This window comes from Myotis brandtii, unplaced genomic scaffold (assembly GCF_000412655.1).
Source record: "Myotis brandtii unplaced genomic scaffold, ASM41265v1 scaffold8, whole genome shotgun sequence".
Taxonomy (NCBI): domain Eukaryota; kingdom Metazoa; phylum Chordata; class Mammalia; order Chiroptera; family Vespertilionidae; genus Myotis; species Myotis brandtii.
In genome coordinates, this window is record NW_005371219.1 from 5,501,798 (window position 1) to 5,516,196 (window position 14,399).

Sequence of the window (14,399 nt, forward strand, 5' to 3'; positions counted from 1 at the left end):
ATTTATTTATTTTTAAGTAATGGTGGTTCCTCTGCCACGGAGTCTTTTGTTAAACATAAACAAGCGCCCTCTGGTGTTTGTCAGGAAGAAAAGGTTTTCTTAGAGAGAGGACATCCTCCAGCTGTCTTCCATTGCTTCAATTCAAAGTTTCCATAATAAGTGAAATGAACACATTAATAACAATAGCATTTTCCCTTGAAGGTTGAAGCCAAAGCCAAAAATATGATGTTGTGCTGTTCAAATATAATTCAATTTAAACTAGATCAAAAATCAACTTGTTAAATGTTTTAAAGTTTTAAACTATTGTATTCATATATTTAAAAAGTGGAGAGAGCCCTGACCGGTTTGGCTCAGTGGATAGAGTGTCGGCCTGCAGACTGAAGGGTCCCGGGTTCAATTCTGGTCAAGGGCATGTACCTTGGTTGCGGGCATATCTCCAGTGGGGGGTGTGCAGAAGGCAGCTGATAGATGTTTCTCTCTCATCAACCCTCTATCCCTCTCCCTTCCTCTCTGTAAAAAATCAATAAAAAATATTTTTGAAAAAATTTAAAAAAATAAAAAGTGGAGAGAGGTGACATCAAGAATAATATTAATCTTATGCCCTGCATCATTTAATTTTAAAATGACCACAAATTTTGTGTCACTGGAAAGCCTCAGAATAAGCCAAGAGGAAGATAGGAATTGGATGAAGGAAAGCATTGGCTCAGAATACAGTGTCCATTCAGAGAGCTCGCTGTTTAGGGAAGGGACTGATGGCTGCATTACTGCTGCACAGGGTGCTTTGTGTGGAGGCAATCTCAGACTTGCCCGAAAAAAAGCTTCTGGAGTTTATGCTTGCTATGATATGCTTTCTTTCTTTTTTGTTTTGTTAATCTTCACCAGAGGATTTTTAGAGAGTGGAAGGGAGGGAGAGAGAGAGAAACATTGATGTGAGAGACACATCCATTGGTTGCCTCTTGCACGCACACCTAACCTGCAACCCAGGTACCATTCGGTGCACAGGCTAACACTCTAACCACTGAGCAACCGGCCAGAGCTATTATATGATTTCTGCATTCTCTTCCCTGACCAAGGGCCCCTTGCTTGGGTTAGGCCTGGGAAGTATAAAAACATTCCAGGTATAATCATGGCATAATCCACTGGCCAACACCAGGTGAAAGGAGAGAAGTCTGAAACGCCACTTTTCTGTCCTGGGGCAACTGTGCAGTGGTTAGCAGTGGTCTGTGTGGTGGGTCACCCTGCAGTCCATTCAGGTGCTGTAGCCCTTTGTGACAGAGCTGAGCCAAAACAAAACCACACCACACCAGATGCAGCAAGTGGGCATCCACCAGTGTCAGACTGAAGTTCTCCTCCTCTTAAATAGGACCCATGAGTCAGTCTTGCTAATGCCAAAAGGAAGTACCCGGCCCCCATGCCTTGCATGCAGACAAGTGTCCTGGCCTTGAACCATGTCTTAGGTCAGCTTCTGTCCTTGCACACACAGAGAAGCATGCACATACACGTGCACCCCCACACATCCTTTCTTCAGAAGCCACATTTGGGTTGGGATTTCATTTTAACAAATGCTTCGTGGGAACTCTGAAACAGAAGCTCCTGAATTGAGAAATGGAGTCAGCTTCCCGGAGAAGAGCGCCGTTCGCTCTGAGCCAAATCTGCCTGAACAGTTATTTGTGCTCAAGTGCCATCGCTGTTGATGGGAATCTGGAGTGCAGCACTGAAAACAGCATTTAGCCCAGTGAGCCTAAGCCTTTGAATCTCTGCGGTGATTCGGTTTCACCAGTGATTGGACCACCCAGGAGCCACGGGATGCGTGGAGCATTTCAAGATCTGCCTGCTTTCTTGACAGTTTTCCCTTTGAAGCTTAAAGCTCTTGAGTGTACAATGTCAAACTGCTCAGCACACTTGGGAAATTTCCTAGTCTGTCATCCTGAGATACAGTAAAAATTCAAAGGGTAAATCAGCTATGAAAGCCAGCTGCTTTGGGTTGAGCTGTGACGGATGGCAGAGGAATGCCATCTGATTTTGCAGCATTCTGTAGCATTCTGTAATCCTAAAGCTGGTCATCACAGCAGCCTTCATGCATGGTTTCTGGGACCATTTTATGTTATAGCACTTTCCCATGTCAGGGAAATTTCCGGTTTTGAAATACATTATTCCCACCCACCCCCACATATACATATACATATACAACATTTCCTTCTCCTAAATTTAATCTGGTGTTTACACGGATTATTTATAGGAAAGTCAAGCTTCAAGAAAGAGCCAACTGGCTGAGAAGGAAAGTATGGATACCATTAACCACGCAACTCAGCTTGTAGAGCAAGCCCACGACATGAGGGATACAATCCAAGGTAAATATATCCTCTCTGGTTCAGCTCCATGTCAAGGCATCATTCCTGTTATTAACAACAATAAAAACTAATAGCTACCGTTAGTGCTTACGATCGTGCCAAGAACTGTTAGTGTGCTATAGGTTTGAACTTATATGAGGTCTGCATTTCAAGTTGGTTACCTGGGATTTCTGAGCACTCATCCTTCCTTGCAATCTGTAAGTTTTCAAGAATAAATGTACAGAGTCACCAACTTTCCAGGCCTTTTACAGAAGGGGAAATGCCAAAATATCTTTTCAGCAGAGGAAATCGCATGCCATGGTGTCTCTAAAATGCAGCAGTTGAACAGGATTCACGTTTTTCTTGATGACTGGCAGCAAAAACACTGCTTTTAGAGGGGCAGTAAACTGTCTACTAACCCAAATGGCCCTGAGCTGTCTCTGACGCGCTTTCCCAAGAATCAGGCAGGCAACATGCTCTGGTCCCCAATCCAGACAAAAAAACAGGGAGGGGTGTATGTGTGAGATTTCTTGGCCCAAAAGCTTGTGGTAATTTGACCTTTCCCCCTTGAAGGTTTGCTTACTTGTGCTCTGGCCTCTGGTAAATACAGGTTGCATTTTAAAGCCTATTTTGATGGTGCATTGAAAACCAGCTTTCATTTACCAACAGAAAAGAGGCAACTTTGTTCTAAGATAAAGAGAAATTCCTTGGGTTACAGTCTGCTAGGAAGCAGTGTGTGTGTGTTCCCATAGTTTTTATTATCCTATATATTCAGAGCTGGATGACAAGACCAACTGCACCCCAGGGCACAATGGCAGTAAAGGGACCCACAGTGGGAGATTCATATCTTTATACTGAGGTATAGGGGGCATATTCCAAGAAAATGGATATACTGAGCCAAAATTAATCATTTGCTATATTTCCTTTGGTGCTTATAATGCACAATAAAACAAATGGCATACATTTGAAACACTTCCCACTCCCATCCTAATTATTGCATGCTTTTGCATCTCCCAATAAAATACTCTTTTTCTCTAACATTTTAGAGTTAGTATTGATTTGTTCTAAGAGTGAGATTAAGCCTAGATTAGCTGACCTCATCTAATTAAGGAATAAATGTCCCTCTAGGTAGCAAATAAAGTCAGCGTTCATCCTAGTAAGCCATTCAGAGAAAATAAGTTACTTTTACTTCTGTAACTCAAAGTTTTATTCTATAGCATTTCATTAGGAAAGTTTCTAAGCCCTCTTATTTAGAAAGTTTCTAAACCCTTTCACCCAGCGACTTTTAACCTTTTTCATCTAATGGCACTGACTACTAAAATTCCGTGGCACACCAAAAAATATATGATATAATTTTGCCAATCTGACCAAAAAGAAAGGTATAATTTTGATTCATTCTCACCAGACAGCTATTGCCATCTTTTTATTTGTCAGTTTAAGGGAAAAGAGGTCCGTATCCCTGACTAGATGGGTATTGCATGTTTTAAAAATTCTTGTGCACACCCGTGTGCTGTGGCACACAGGTTGAAAATCACTGCTTTAAGCATAAGAAAAAATGAAAAAATTACCAAAGAATGTAAATGGGAAACTAATTACCATCAGTTTTTACCTTTTCATAATAATGTATGAACAATCTCCAAAGAGCAGTGGCAAAAATGCTATTGTCTGTATTTCCTTTTTCTAATCTCTACCAGAAGTGGCTAAAATAAAACAGATCAGAATTGTATGTATAATATTTTTATCAAAACACCAAAGAATTAGCCTTGCAAATACTAGTTCTAAGGGGGGGGGGGACCTATGTTTAGTTTATTTCAGGAGTTAGTGTTTTAAACTTTCTTGAAAAGTGAATGTTTAAATCCCTTCATAAGTTTTTTTTTTTAGCATATCTTGGTGTCCCTATAATTTTCTGAGTAGTATTTCTAGTATTAAAACTTCTTTCCTCATTTATCTCCCTTTCTTCACAATTCAGGAATGCTGCACAACACCACTAGTGTGTCATTCCTATTCCCAGCCATCTCTAAAATAACTACTGGCGACCTTCAAGCTATTAGCCATAGAAAATACAAGCCCTTATTTGGTATAACTTATGTGACAACAGTGTTTGTCTGCCAAACCACATATCACAGTAAACCACAGACACACGGTTTCATTTATGCCAGGAAGATAGAATGCTTCCTCCTGGAGCTCCTATAGCACAAGTTGGCAATTATATAATTTTCATCTGATCATCTGTAGTAGAAACAGGGAGTCAAAGAACTATTCAGCTCTGCTAATATTTCGGCAACTCATTTAATCCCTCTGAACCTCAGCAGTCCCTCCAGTTCTAAAATTCTCCATCCTACTTCTGGACATGGGGTGAAAATGACCCAGAGTCAAAATACCAACAGTCATATACAGAAGGCAGATAGCAATTGCAAAAAAAAATGCATATGAGAAGAAATTCATAAACCTTTTTGGTATATCTACTCTGTAGAACCACCTGAAAGACTCACTTGAACAACTACAGTATACTCTAATTTTGGCTTAAAGCCTTGATAAATCCTTGGCTAAAGTATGATTAATGTCGCCAATGTATCCTACATATGACAGGAGATACCTCAGAACATTTTCTCCAAGTTATGTATTTTATATAAAAGGTTGATCAAAGACTGCAGACTTGTGTGCCTTAAATATTAATGTTTTTGAATCACTATGTAAATGTGATTCAAAAACCAGACACAGGTTTCCATGAAATCAGGACAGTCGTTGTGTTAATCCCATTCCCGTTCTGAAGACACCAAATAGGAAGCAAAGAGGAGTGATTTCCTCAGGTTTTACTTCTCCCTGGAATCAACATTGAACTCAGATGCCGGCATCAGTATTTGCAGTGTGAACATCAGTATGCCCGTCCTCCCCCGTGTTTTCAATGGCATCGCTGTAAAAGGCCCAGTCATTTCTCCCCACTGCCTTCTCTCATCATGTCCTTCCTTTCAGAGATCAACAACAAGATGCTGTACTACGGGGAGCAGCAAGATCTTAGCTCTGAGGAAATCTCTGAGAAGCTGGTGTTGGCCCAGAAGATGCTGGAAGAGATTAGAAGCCGTCAACCATTCTTCGCTCAACGGGAGCTCGTGGATGAAGAGGCGGACGAAGCCCATGAATGTAGGTCCATTCAGCTCCTGGAGCCCAGCACATGTCTGCTTTCTTTGTGGGTCCAGGAGAGGACATAGAGACACAGGGCAACATTTGGTCAAAACAGCCAATTCCCAATATTCACAGCTATTTGGAACTTGTATGTGTCCTCAGGGAATCATTCAGCACAACTTGACTATATGACCACGATTTTTAGATCCAGGCCCAACCTTAAGCTTTTGAGAAACAGCTGAGGTTCCATAAGGAATCTATAGAAATTTCACTCCTGAGGAGAAAAACAGGGACTTAGTAGTTGATGAAAACATGAGAAACGGAAAGGAGGGCTAATGGAAACCAATTCCCAGAACTACAGTTGAGAAGCCAGTAAAGCTACAAGCTCAGCAACATTCATGTTCTGAGGTCCATGAATGACTTTTAGTGACTTTTAACCTCAGTGGGAATTTAACATTTCCTTTAATGATGCATGTAGACATCAAATCACAATAGTACTAGTGAACCTCTGAGTTAGTCCCTGTATCAGTTATCAGTTACTGTCTAACAATCCACCCAAACATATTCATTTAAAACTATAACCATTTATTTATCATGATTTCATGGGTTGGCCACTTGGGCTAGATTCAACTTGGACAGCTCTTCTCTGCTCCAGGAGCCATGGTTGAGCTGACTCACATGTATGGGGCCTTAGCTGAGAAGGCTGGGCTTCTCTCTCCATGTCTTAGGAAGGTAGCCCAGGATTGTTCATATTATGGCTTCCTTCCTAGAGGGCAAGAATGGAAAGTGTAAGGTCTCTCGAGGCCTATCCTTAGAACCCAACAATGCCATATCCATTCTGTGGGTCAAGACCAGCCCAGGTTCAAGGAGTGAGGAAATAAACTCCACTCTTGATAGGAAGAGTTGCAAAGCATTTATGTCCATTTTAATCTACACAATCAACAAAAGAAGCAACAGGTTTGCATATCATATTATGGCTATTGCTGGTATCTCGAAACATTAAGCTCATCAATAATTCAAAATTACAGTGGTTATTAGTCCCACCTCTAAATCTTGTTACTTAATGCATTACTAAAGAAGCACATATATTACCAAATTGTTTTTTAATATATTGGTCTCCCTTGTAATTGTATGTATTTTACTTTATGTATTTTAATAAACATTTTAAGAAGGGGTCTGAGGGTTTTACTATATTACAGAGGGCCCTGCAGCACAAAAAGGATTAGGAACACCTGCCCTAGATCATTTTCTTGCAATTGTCACTATCAATTTCTGCTAACAATGAATGTGAACACGCTAGAAGAGGAATATTCTCAATATAAGGCATAGTACCATGGCAGACATATAAAGTCATAGAAACAGTAAAACCAAAGTAGAATCTCAGGCCCCATGTCTGAGTCAGGATGAAGCCAGCAGTCAGAAAGGCTGAAGTCTAATGTCACAGTCAGATACTTCTATGTTCTTTGCCTTTTTTGGAATTTAATAAGACTTCCCTGGAGAAATGGGACTAGTGAAGGCATTTTCAACCACTTTCTTTACTCAGCCATGAACTTTTGTCTTCTGTTCATGGTGATGAAAGAAAATACAAAAAAAAAAAGAACAAGTCAAATTGATGTTCCCTGAAGGAAACGTGGAATGAAGACACAAAGTCAATGCATGCAACTTTGACCAAAAAGCTAAGACACATATACCATTACCATTTAATCTTCTTCCCACCCAAAATAATGATTTAGATTTGACCTAAAGGAGCTAACTGGAGAGAACAGAGAAAATGAATGGTTGTAAACATCATTTGTCAGTAACACACAAGATAATTTTTGTTATTTTAATAATAAGACTATAATATATCCAAATGCATTTTATATGGTAAAATTAGAAATAATCTGGGTAATAATCAACATAGTATAATTGCATGGTTTCCACATAAAATGTAATCTTTATTGCTTTTGAAGGCATGGTCTGAGAAGTTTTTATCTCTGCTAAATGCTGGACGGAATGGGAGGAGACGAGAGAAGCCCAGACTGAGTTTCCATGTCATTTTTCTTCCAGTGTTGAGCCAGGCTGAGAGTTGGCAGCGGCTGTACAATGATACCCGCTCTCTGTTTCCCGTGGTCCTGGAACAGCTGGAAGACTACAATGCTAAGTTGTCAGACCTTCAAGAATCACTTCACCAGGCCCTTGACCATATCAGGGATGCAGAAGACATGAATAGAGCCACGTCAGCCAGGCAGCGGGACCACGAGGTACAGTGGACGATTCTAACTGGAAATACATTTCAGGCATGAACAACACAAATGTATGCCAAATGTAGAGTTGGTATACAATTTTTAAAAATACTGGTACATTTAAATATTCATATTTTTAAAATATTTTTGCCACTGTAATTTGCTGATGTAAATGTGTACACCTACAACCAAGTGGAGGCCGTTAGAATTGTTTGCCTTTTGCATTGATAAGAATGCAGTCGTTCTTGGTGCTTGGGTCCACATGTCTGAATGTGTTGCTCTTGCAAGTGAGAAGTATGGCAGTATTCCTATGCCTAACTTTTTCTTTTTTCTTTTTTTTATAAATATATTTTTATTGATTTCAGAGAGAGAAAGGGAGCGGGGGAGAGAGAAACATCAATGATGAGAGAGAATCATTGATCGGCTGCCTCCTGCATGTCCCCCCACGGGGGATTGAGCCCACAACCCCGGCACGTGCCCTTGACCTGAATTGAACCTGGGACCCTTCAGTCTGCAGGCTGACGCTCTATCCACTGAGCCAAACCGGCGAGGGCTGCCTAACTTTTTCTTATACGGAGAGCACTAGAACACCAAATCAGCCCTGCATTATGTTCATGTAAGGATGTGTGTAAATTCTGGAAAGGTGTGGTAAGTAAATCTCACAGCCAGGCTACTCAGCAGCTGCAGACATAGGGTGTCTAATTCAGGCCAAGGTCATGCAAATACGAAGAGGTGAGGAAAATCCCAGATGTGTCCATAGCTTGCAAAGGCAGTTGTCCCTATGGGGCCAGAATTTGTGCATGCCCACAAATCCAGGGCTCAGAATTGCTGTGGTCACATGTGTGCTTCAGGCAATGCATGCACTCACAGCCACCACCATCGAGGGCAATCATCTGATAGGAAGACATGTGCATCTTTGGGCATGCTTATAAATATTAGAGTGAAAAATAGGAAACAGCTATGAGTAAACTCATTGATTCAGTTATGTTTATTTTTATGGTTGGCAAAATCGGCTTAAATTAGGCTCTCTACCCTGATTTTCAGTCATCACTATCTCCCATGACCATCCGACCCTTTGACCTCCGATGGTAGCTATGACACACACTGACCACCAGGGGGCAGACGCTCAATGCAGGAGCTGCTGAACTGCTGTGACTTGGCAGCTGCAGTTCTCAGGTGACGCACCCAGAACCAGAGAGGAGGGAGCCCGATTCTGGGGTGCATCACCTGAGAACCGCCCTCTCAAAATCCAGGACCCCTCAGGGGATGTTGCATGGTTATTTAATAAACCAGAGAGCCGGTTTCAGCCCAATCCCCGCAGGTCAGGCTGAGGGACCCCACCTGTGCACGAATCCTTGCACCAGCCCTCTAGTTTTTAGAATAATGATGGTCAGGATAGCATCCTTTGTTAAGTAAATGCATGATTATCTTACACAACAACATTTTATAAGTATAGCACAAAATAATAATTTCCTCAAGTAGATTTCAAGGGAATTACTGGGCTTCATCCTTATTCTTGAATTTCTCCTCTTTCTCACCTCCCACATCTAGTCAACCACAAGTTCCTGCCAATTTTACCATTGGAATATTTTTAGCTTTCTATTTTCCATTTCTCTATAACTTCTCTAGTTTGGGCCTTCATTTCTCAACCAAAATAGCTTCCTCCTGTCTCTCCTCCATTTTTGCTCCCTTCCAACCCATCTTCCACATCCTGCTAGAGTGTTCCACCTAAATCTCTGACCATTACCTTTTGCTCTTTCTAAAAGCCTTCATTTTCTCCTCACGAGAGTGCCTTTGACACTACAGCTTGTGAACCATTTAGTGCAGCGATTTTCAACCTTGTACATCTCATGGCACACATAAAATAATTACTAAAATTCTGAGGCACACCACAAAATATATTTTGCTGATCTGACAAAAAAATAGGTATAATTTTGATTCATTCACACTATATAGCTATTGTTGTGTTGGCTGTTGTCTTTTTTTTTTTTTTTTGACAATCTAAAAGAAAAATAGTGACCCTGACTGAAAGTCAGATATTGTATTTTTCAAAATTTCTTGTGGCACACCAGTATGCCTGCCTCAGCACACCAGTTAAAAATCACGAACTTCGCGAATCAAAATAAGTTTTGAATGCTATAACCAGCATTTTTTAAAAGGGGGGGTAATAAATAAAATAGAAAATATCCAAGTACATAATCTAGACTAAGGAATAGTTTCACAACATTTCTACTTTAGTTACATATGTTTACTGGATTGCGACATAAAATACATTTTTTACTGTGGGTTATGGTAAAAAACAAGTGAAAGACACTGTCCTATAGGAAAGTCTATGCTGTTTCACATGGCATACAGATGCCTCTCTGATGGGCCCGTGCCAGCCTCCTCAGCCATACCTCTTGCCTTTTCCCTGCTTCACACATTCAGTTCAGACAATCTCACTCTACAATAATCCCATGTGCCTGGAAGCAGACTTCTTCTCCTTGATACCTGGGTGATCCCCAGGTTTTGCCTCCTCCAGGAAGCTACCCCATCCTTCCAGATGAGCGGGAGCTCCTCTCCAGCAATCCCATAGTGTGCCTTATGCTTATTTCCTTCTGTATTGTGACCATCTGTTAGCGGATCTGTATCCCCCACTCAACCAAAGCATTTTAATTTTATTAATTATTATAACCCCCAAATCCAGTCTTTATACAAAACCAAAAAAAATCATTTCGATGTCTGCTAACAGCAGCCACAGATCTAATAATTACATATTTATCTCACTATCCTACTCCCAACACCAAAAGGTAGCAGCATGATAAAAATATTTTTCAGATAAATATAAAATTTTATATTTCAAAAGTAGGTTAAATACTCTTTTAAAAACACTGTTTAGAGAGTCTTATAAGCCAAAGCTCTGCCTTCCCAGGACTGCTTCTATAATTTATTTTAGGATCAGGAAACTTTTTTTTTTTGTATATGTGCAATGGATACTTAGCATGCAGAATAGTGCTAATTATGTCATTTTCATAATTATTTTGAAAACTTTCTTTTGTTCAAGTTGACCATCTTTCTGTAGGAATATCTTTATTTGTTTCAAAGCTAATTTTATTCATTCTGTCTAACGGTATATATGATAAGTGGGGGAAACCCTTTAATTTGAAGCATATCATTTTCCAACTACTGCAAATGAACTTGCTATACAGTGCTGTGAACACTCGGCTTTGAAGTTTGGCTATGACCTTGGGGTGTTAGCAGTGTTCCCTTAAGGTGACCCAGACTCAGGGCTTCCAGATGGGGTTTTAGCTCAGACTCTGTCAAAAGAAAACTGCTCTGATAGAGCTAATGCCAACCGTTTTCCATCTCCCTTCCTTATACACTTTAAAATATTGCTTTTGTGCAGAGCTGTATAAATACTGCTCCTTATGGAGATAAGAATAATTAACCCCAGATAGTCACACTGTATTAAGCTTGATGGATATTGAGGGGAAATTGATATTTTTAATGTCCTTGCATTAAGGGGATGTTCAAATGAGATTCTTTTCTGTCCCTAGACCTTTATCTTCCCCTGTAGCAACACATTTGGAGAAAATGGACTCCATCTTTCTTTCCACTAAATCAGGAAAGACCTCAGGAAGTAAGGAAGACATTAAGATGAACTTAAGTTTTAATGAATGTCCTACTATAGCTGAGCTTCTGTAATTATTTCTAGGATATCCTAGATTATACCATAGCTTATATATTTCAACCCTAACTTAAATTACCATTTTCAAAGTAACTTTAACTCATTTTTTTATTGTAATTAATTTTTTACTTTTTTCTCTTAAAGTTTCATTCTTGTTTGAATTCACTTGAAGCTCCATAATATTTCTTCAGAATCACAACATCCCTGTCCAACAGTGAAGGTGAAAATTATAACATTCATCAAAAAATATATCAGTGCCCTAACGGTTAGGGCCTAACCAGTTTGGCTCAGTGGATAGAGTGTCGGCCTGCGGACTGAAGGGTCCCAGGTTTGATTCCGGTCAAGGGCATGTACCTTGGTTGCAGGCACATCCCCAGTGGGGGTGTGCAGGAGGCAGCTGATCGATGTTTCTCTCTCATCGATGTTTCTAACTCTCTATCCCTCTCCCTTCTTCTCTGTAAAAAATCAATAAAATATATATATATCAGCAACTTAGACAGGTTCCCTCCTCAAAAATTCTGAGCATCTAACATAATGAGCTCAGAATGGGAGAAAGCAAAATCACAATTTTGTGCTTTAATAATAGAGCCATTTTAAATTTTACAAAGGACATTAAGATTATTCTGTATATGCTTTATTCCTAACCAAATGAGCTATTTGTGCCCCAAGTTAGCACATGATACTTTTCTGAATTAATTTATTTTCCAATTATTGCAAAAATATAGAGCCTACATTCAATCCTGTCTTCATAGTTCCACTTTACATTTATGGAGAAGTGAGTGTTAGCTCTGAGATGATGATGTTTTAAGTATTAATCTACAAGCTTCAATGCTCCCAAGGTGCCTCCTTTTGTTATATCTGTGTCATGGTGAGGAAACTAAGCATTCAAAGGGTAGAAGTCCCCAAAGCACACAGCAATTAGGCGGTGGGGCTGAGATTGGAACCCGGATCTGTCTGGGGCAAGGACAACGAGTGGACGTTGACCACTCTCTGATGCTTTCTCTAAAGCCCCCTTCTCTTCTTCTGTCCTTTATTCTTCCTTCCTACAGAAACAACACAACAAAGTGAGAGAACACATGGATGGGGTGAATGCCTCCCTGAGGACATCTTCAGACTCTCTGGTAACGCCTCGTCTGACCCTTGTAGAACTTGATGAAATAATAAAGGTAAGGACACATGTGACCTGTTCAGGTTTGTACTGATAGCAGATTAGAACAGCAGCTCAGTGTCACAGAATAATTGAATCCAATTCAAATCTATCAATTTGGCTGGCATTATAAAACTAAGATCAGGTGACTAAATCTTTCAGTTTCTTTTGTTGAATGGTGGCCACTAGCCACATATGGCTTCTTAAATTTAAATGATTTAAAATCAAATTAAATTAAAACTTTAATTTCTTAATTATGTTAGCCATAGTTCAAGTGCTCAATAGTGCCACATGTGATCACCATCTCAGTCTTTCAGCACCAAACTCCCTATCTTCCTCTCCATCCCTATTCCCTTGAACTCGTGTTCAACAAGCTTTTCCTTCAGTCCACCTCTGTCATCTCTCTTATGGCCATACTCTGGTCATCAATAACAGTACCTCCTCCCAAACCCAGTTTCAAGCACCTCCCACCCTAAGCACCATCTCTTATCTTACTCTAGAATTCCCACTCCAACAATTCTCTAGCCACGTGGAGACCTCCTCTACTTCATTTATCCTCTTCTCCTATCCTCTCTTCCCTCCTTAAGCAGCTAAAATGATGAATATACTCATTCTTTGCAAACACCCTTAACTTCCATACTATGCCCCTACTGTACTCACCTGAGAATTCTAACCCTATATCCCCAATAAACCCAAGTACACCCAGCATCCAGTGCAGCCAACATGACTGGTGTGAAACCCATTTCTTCTTCTATCAGTCTGGCTGGTGAATTTGCTTCATGCTTCACTAAAAAATTAAGAACAAAGAGAACCCACCTCATATTTCCTCCCTAAATCTACCAGCTCACCTGTATCTGTATCCAGATGTCTTCCTTCCTGTAATAAATAATAAAGTGTCCCTTCTCTGGATACAGCCTCATTCCTCCACCTGCTTTCTTTATTCTATCTTTCCTCACTTTGAAGACAGGGCAGTAGGGTATGGCTCCAGAAAGCATGCAATCTCTCTTCTGGGTCACCCAGTTCTTACTCTTCACTGATCATTACTGCCAACATACAGACCTGCTTTAATAGCCCTTGTCTTTCAAAAATTAAAAAGAAAAAAGACCTGGCTTACATCCCCTCAAATTTCCACCTCAATACTACTAGTATTCTCAGCATCACAGCAAAATATCTTGAGCCATTTAAAGTTACTGTTTCCACCCCACCCTCCAGCTCCATGCTGTGTACTGTACTCAACCCACTCCAAATGGGAGTCCCTGCCCCTCCGCCGAGGCTGTGCTTGTCCAAGTCACCAGCAACCTCAACATAGCCAAAACCATGGTTGCATCTCCCTCCTCAGCATTCTCAGCCTTGCACTGCTAACCTTCCTTCCTTATTTAAAGACACTGTCCTGGCTCCTCCAATACCCCACTTACCTGGCTCTCCTCCTCCTCATTGGCCATTTCTTCCCAGCCTCCTTTGCTGGCTTCACCGCTGCACACCCTCTCAGAGACAAATATTTGAGGCTCTGCAGGCTCCATGCAACTGCTCTCCCTTATTCTCTTCTTGGTTTTTGTTTATTGTTACTTTTTTACAACCCCTTAAAAATGTAAAAAAATATTCTTAGCCGGGAGCTATACAAAAAACAGCCTCAGGCCGTACCTGGCATTGGGCCAGGTTGATCCCTGCTCTGGATAATGAATGGCTCAGTACTCAGTCATGGGGCCTCTTTTCTATTTATATTCTCTCTCCATTTATTCCCATTGAATCCCATGACTTTAAAATCTAATTATATGTATTATTCCACAATGTATACCTCTGACTCTAATGCCTTCCCTGAGGTCCAAATTCTTACATCTGAATGCTTACTTGACATTTTCAAGTATGAACTCAGCATGGTTTGTAGCGAAATCACAATTTCATCTACC

At 40.5% G+C, this 14,399-nt stretch overlaps 1 protein-coding gene across 1 annotated transcript in view; it reads left to right on the forward strand.

Moving 5' to 3' along the window:
• The window catches only part of LAMA4 (laminin, alpha 4), a 139,583-nt gene that overhangs the window by 71,080 nt on the left and 54,104 nt on the right, over positions 1-14,399 (forward strand). Inside the window, exons 9-12 of the mRNA XM_014531270.1 lie at positions 2,240-2,351; positions 5,304-5,471; positions 7,503-7,696; positions 12,395-12,511. Coding sequence (XP_014386756.1) covers positions 2,240-2,351; positions 5,304-5,471; positions 7,503-7,696; positions 12,395-12,511 — 591 coding nt within the window. The remainder of the gene's footprint in view (positions 1-2,239; positions 2,352-5,303; positions 5,472-7,502; positions 7,697-12,394; positions 12,512-14,399) is intronic.